Source organism: Chiloscyllium plagiosum, chromosome 4, assembly GCF_004010195.1.
Source record: "Chiloscyllium plagiosum isolate BGI_BamShark_2017 chromosome 4, ASM401019v2, whole genome shotgun sequence".
In the NCBI taxonomy this organism is placed as follows: domain Eukaryota; kingdom Metazoa; phylum Chordata; class Chondrichthyes; order Orectolobiformes; family Hemiscylliidae; genus Chiloscyllium; species Chiloscyllium plagiosum.
Window position 1 is genome coordinate 128,193,813 of NC_057713.1, and position 6,147 is coordinate 128,199,959.

The 6,147-nt window shown below is 40.7% G+C and overlaps 2 protein-coding genes across 2 annotated transcripts in view; both read right to left on the bottom strand.

The window, feature by feature from the left end:
• kcnb2b (potassium voltage-gated channel subfamily B member 2b) overlaps nucleotides 1-6,147 on the bottom strand; it is an 891,048-nt gene that overhangs the window by 446,738 nt on the left and 438,163 nt on the right. The gene's annotated exons all lie outside the window — the stretch shown is intronic.
• The window catches only part of lactb2 (lactamase, beta 2), a 40,274-nt gene that overhangs the window by 26,937 nt on the left and 7,190 nt on the right, over nucleotides 1-6,147 (bottom strand). The window contains exon 3 of the mRNA XM_043689203.1: nucleotides 4,616-4,745. Coding sequence (XP_043545138.1) covers nucleotides 4,616-4,745 — 130 coding nt within the window. The remainder of the gene's footprint in view (nucleotides 1-4,615; nucleotides 4,746-6,147) is intronic.

Genomic DNA, 6,147 nt, shown 5'->3' on the forward strand with positions numbered 1-6,147 from the left:
CACCTTGTCTCAGTCAAATCCCTCGAACTCAGCACCGCCTTCCTAACCTGTAATCTTCTTCCTGACCTCTCCGCCCCCACTCCCACTCCAGCCTATCACCCTCACCTTGCCCTCCTTCGACCTATCGCATTTCCAATGCCCCTCCCCCAAGTCCCTCCTCCCTCATTTCCAATGCCCCTCCCCCACATTTCCAATGCCCCTCCCCCTCTTAGCCTGCTGGACACACTTTCCTCATTCCTGAAGAAGGGCTCATGCCTGAAACTTCGATTCTCCTGCTCCTTGGGTGCTGCCTGACCTGCTGTGCTTTTCCAGCAACACATTTTCAGCTCAGAATTCCTTACATGCCAAACAGAATAAGCAGCAAGTGATAAGACAGAGCTAAGCTAACCATGCTGGACTGGGTGTCTCCCATCTTGTGTCACAAAACCCGAACTGGAAATAGGAAAGTTCTGACCTCTGTCTTTTGCCTTTCTTCTGTATCAAGCTTTGCTAATTCTAATCCTACGTACCAAATTCGGAACTCATTTAATACTAACTGCACACCTACACCCAAGTCTAATATTAATATGAGCTTAGAATTAGTGTGATCTCAAATGAGAGTTTTTTTATCCCATTAGGTCAGTGATTTCCAGGCTCTGTATCAGATTTCAGAAAACAGCCACATTTGAATGCTTTGCCATGTACGGTTCTCTTTCAGAAATTCAAAACTGGCCAATCTCTTCAAGATAGAGGTATACAAGTTTTAAAAGCCAAGTTTGAAAAATAATGTTGTAACTTAAAACAAAATGCCTTCCAAATTCAAGACTACCTTGATCAACATAGCAGAGACAGTTTAATAAAATATAGGTATTCAACAATCCAACCCAAAGAATTTGCAATCTATTCGTATCATTGAAATTTCTCATTCCTGGAACCAGGTATTAAATTGATTTTTGATGCTTCATTTCTCAGTCCAGAACAGTGTTATAGGATCTTCTGCTTCCAATTCGGCAGCAGGTGAAGGCTTGGTTTAATATTTTGTCTGAAAAGGTAGTTCCTTCTACTTTAGAATATTTCCACATTACTCACTGCTTTATTTGCTGCTAATGTAGGGTGGGCCTTCAACCATCATCTTTCAACTCAATAATCCTAATAAATACATACATTATCTTGTTTGCTTCTAACTAAAGTAATTTTCTCCAAGGGCCATTACTGATATGAATTTATTTGACCAGTTCATTAGCTATTTGCTCACCTTAATAGTAATGACCTATTATGAAACAACTATTTTTATCAGATTAGCTGCGTTTACTAGCTCCCCTCCAACTGTTATACTGATAACGTGTAAACAAGACATTCAGGTTTGCTGGAAAAGTAAACGTGACTTTCAAAGTTAGAAAATCACCTTGATGGAAATAAGCTCCAAGTCATTTTGGTTCAAGCCCTGCTCCAGAGAAGCAGCACAGAACTCAAGGGGACACTTCATATGAGCGTGCTGTTCGCAAACTGACCAGTTTTCTTCCCGCTGTAGTTGCAACTGCATGTCAAAAATACTTCATTGGCTGTGCAGTATTTGGGATGAATTGAATTTATAAAAGATTCTATATCAACAGGAGTTTACGCTTTCTTTCTTAGATTACTGTGTATGTAAATGTTTACTCTTCATTAAGTACTTCAAGTCATGAGGTAGCATCCAACAGATATAGTTTTTAAAATTATACAGTTTTGTGACATAATATTTTGACAGAATATTTAGCTGCCTTTCTTTCACTGATTTACAAAAGAAAACTATGTTGCATAGCACTATTCACAGCAATTAAAATGCTGTTAGATAGTTATGACAACTATTTGTGGGCAGCATGGTGGCTCAGTGGTTAGCACTGCTGCCTCACAGTGCCAGGGACCTGGGTTAATTCCCGCCTCAGGCGACTGTCTGTGTGGAGTTTGCACATTCTGCCCATGTCCGCGTGGGTTTCCTCTGGGTGCTCCGGTTTCCTCCCACAATCCAAAGATGTGCAGGCCAGGCTAAATTGCCCATAGTTAGGGGTAAGTATAGGGAAGGGGAATGGGTCTGGGTGGGTTACTCTTCGGAGGGTTGGTGTGGACTGTGGAGGCTTCTGTGTGACAGTCAGAATCTTTTCCTCAGAGTTGAAATTTCTAATACTAGGGGGTATGCATTTAAGGAGAAAGTGAGGTCTGCAGATGCTGGAGATCAGAGTTGGAAATGTGTTGCTGGAAAAGCGCAGCAGGTCAGGCAGCATCCAGGGAACAGGAGAATCGACGTTTCGGGCATAAGCCCTTCTTCAGGTATGCATTTAAGGTGAGAGGGGGAAGTTCAAAGGAGGTGTGAGAGGCATGTTTCTTTTACACAGAGTGGTAAGAGTTTGCAACGCGCTGACGTGGTGGTGGAGGAAGCAGATACAATAGGGACATTTAAGGGACTGTTAGGTAAGCACATGAATATGCTAGGAATGGAGAGATATGGTTCAAGGGCAGGCAGATGGGATTAGCTTAATTTAGCATCATGATCAGCACAACATTGTGTGCCAAAGGGCCCATTCTTGAGCTGTACCGTTCTATGTAATATCCCACTGGCTGCTTCTTTTAAACCACAGGATCAAATCCATTAGGACCCAGGACTTAATTTGATTATTTTAAAGCTTAATTGCTTGTTGCCCTGCATAGGTAAATCATCATTGGGTCAGTTTTGATATTTAGCAATCAATGGATAAAATACAATGGCTTACTCACCATTTAACATCACTGATGTCAAAACCTTAGTCTCATTTGAATTTGGCAATTGAACTGTAGATGCCAAACATGATTGTTGCAGTTCAGCCTCAGGAATGTCAGCTCGCTTGATTAAAGCCCAAAAGTAGGAACAAGGAAAGGATAAATATAATGCTGGTCCTGCAGTGTCCTCCAGTTTTAAAAAGATGGGATGGGGGCATCACTGGCCAACTAGCATTTATTGCCTCTCCCTAATTGCTCTGCAGAAGATGGTAAACAGCCCTTTTTGAACTAATGCAGTCAGTGTGATGAAGGTACCTGTACAGGATTGCTGGTTAGGGATCCTGTGAAGAAGGGACTGTGATATATTCAAAATCAGAACAGTGTGAGAACCGGAGGCAATGGTGTTCTCAAACGCCTGTTGCTGTTCTTGTGGCCACACAAGTAGATACTGGTAGGAATTACAAATTTGTGGGATGGTGCCAAAGAATAAGAAATCTTACTGAGTTTCTGCAGCACATCTGGAACAAACTGCAGCCACATTCTGCTCATCACAGTGATACTGAATGTTCAAGACAGGATGCTGATCAAGCAGCTGTTATTAAGGCTGCACCTATCCAGGCAGGTGGGCTGCATTCCAATGCATTCTTGATTTGTGTCTTGTAGGTAACAGACAGATTGAGGATTCAAGAAGTCATTCACGTACTGCAGCATGAATGCAGTATTTATGTGGTGTGTCCAATAACATTTCTGCTCAATAGTAACCCCCAGGTAAGGAATTCAATGATCTTCATTCTTTAGAATGTCAAGTGGAGATGGTTAAACTTTCTCAGCCATTGTGTGGCATCAATCTTACTTCCTGTAGTGCAGTCCAAACCTGGATATTGTCCAGGAATTCCTGCATCCAGGCAAAGATTACTTCATTGTCTGAGGAATTGCAAATGGAACTGAACATAGTAATAATCTATATACATCTCCACTTCTGACCTTGTGTTGGAAGTAAGATCATTGATGAAACAGCTGAAGGTGGCTGGATGTAGATCACTATGTTGAGAAACCTCTGCAAAGATGTTCTCGAGCTGAGGTTGCACAGCAGCCACCTTTCTTTGTCCTTAATTTTATTAAACAAATTACAAAACAGTTTACAAAAAACATTGACAGCTGTACACAAAAGACAGCAGTTTTACAAGGGAGAGGAGCAGCAAAGCTAGGCCCCGAACCCTACCGTTCAACCATTTTACAGGGAGAGGAGGACAAACCTCAAATCCCAGTTCCACATATGACAAGACAGTGACAATGACATTTGTACATTAGACAATACCGTTACATACAAAAGTGCAGACAATACAGACCCAGCAAGCCCCCGCCCCTCCCACCTCCTTTGTCCTTAATACTACTCCAGCCAATTAAGATCGTTATCTCAATACAGAATGATTCTACATGGGATTCTCAATGCTTCACTGGGTCAAATGTTATTCTGAGACTAAGAGTAATTACTTTCACCTCACATTTATGTGCAGTTAGAAGGAATACTCCTGTACCTTTTGGTTTCATAAAGCATTTGATGCTTAAAATAGTTCTTGATCAAAAAAAAAGTACACATGAGCAGAATGATCTTTTTGCAAGTCGGCCTCTGCACAAGTTAAATGAGGCAATTAAAAAAATGAGAACTTTTCAAGTGTATTAATGCCCATTAACACTGATTCTCCCCAAACCCTGTACAGTATGCCGTCTATTAAGATTCCTAGGAATCTTTCAACTTCAACTTAAGTACTGCATTTTATCTTTTACACTGCGAATTCTATTTTTTTTTGTTTCTTTCAGATGTAATATGCATGCTTCTATGAATATAAAAAGAATCAGAAACTTGCTCATTCAAAAGCACAATTTTGGCAAAAGAAAATACCTCAGTGTGGCTCCCTCGGTTTCCAATACATCTCCATCTTTTAGGTATGTGTACTGTTTGTCACAGGTTCTGATTGTCTCTTTTTGAGGTGGACTGCGTGAAAGTTTTCTAATTTGAAGATGACTACCTTCTAAAATTCAAAAAAATAGATTAAAAACAGTAATATTCTAACCTATTTTCAAATTTTACGAGACTATCATAGACCTAGCTAAGATATAGAGTGTTCACAAATCTGAAAACAAAAGGAAATAGATGCACAGTATGCACAAATGAACTAATGTCTGAGGTTCACTGATGAAACTCAAAATAAACCTTGTGCTTATACATCGTAGTATTGAATACTCAAACAGAAAACAAAATTTATATTGGTAATATGCAGTTTGCTTGAGTTTCTGTACAAGTTTTTTTTGTCCTTTAGGTCTTGATCTTATGACAGAACTCAAATAGAAAATATCCTGTCGGTCACCTCTATTTTGAACCTATTGACACATTTTGGAATTGGATAAGAGGAGTCATGGACTCAAAATGTTATCTTTATGTTTTTCTCTCCACAGATGTAATCAGACTTGCTGAATTTCTCCAGCACTTTTCGATTCTATTTTAGATCTCCAGTATTTTACTTTTATACTATTGTACTTATATAGTGCCTTTAACAGAAAGAACACCCAAGACTTTTACTGTTAAAAGAGAGTTGGGGGTGGTGAGACTTGGCTTAGCGGTGAAGGGGAAAGCAGCAATAACCACTACAAAAAAAAACTCAATCTTCGTAAAAATGTAGTCCAGGAGAGTCTAAAATTTGTTTTTGGACTAATGGCAGAAAGGGCCAGGCAAGATAGTTTGTGGCGGTGGAATGTCATAATTAATTTGGCTTCATCAGCAACTTGTCCTGACAAAGAGCTACACATCTAATGCTCATTTCTTACAAACATGAAGTACCATCTTCACAATGAGAACACTCTCCATCATTTTGTGTTGCACTACTACTATGCAAAATGGGATAGATTCAGAACAGGTCTCACAGATCAAACTTCAAACTAACCTCGAGACTGTGGGCCATCAGTAACAGCAGATTGTGATCACAGCCTCTTGTCAAACTGCAATCACTCACTCTACCACTAACATCAAGCCAGGGGTCCAATCCTGGTTCAATAATTGCTGTGGAAAAGAACGCTATTAGCAGCATCAAGTATACCAAAAAGGTGACATACTGCCACTAACACTATAGGGGGAGCTAAGAGATACTATAACAAATGGATCATACTAAAGCTGTCCAGTTATTCCATAGGAGAAAGTGAGGACTGCAGATGCTGGAGATCAGAGCTGAAAAATGTGTTGCTGGAAAAGCGCAGGTCAGGCAGCATCCAAGGAGCAGGAGAATCGACGTTTCGGGCATAAGCCCTTCTTCAGGAATGAGGAAGGTGTGCCAAGCAGGCTAAGATAAAAGGTAGGGAGGAGGGACTTGGGGGAGAGGCGCTGGGAATGCGATAGGTGGAAGGAGGTTAAGGTGAGGGTGATAGGCGGGAGAGGGGGTG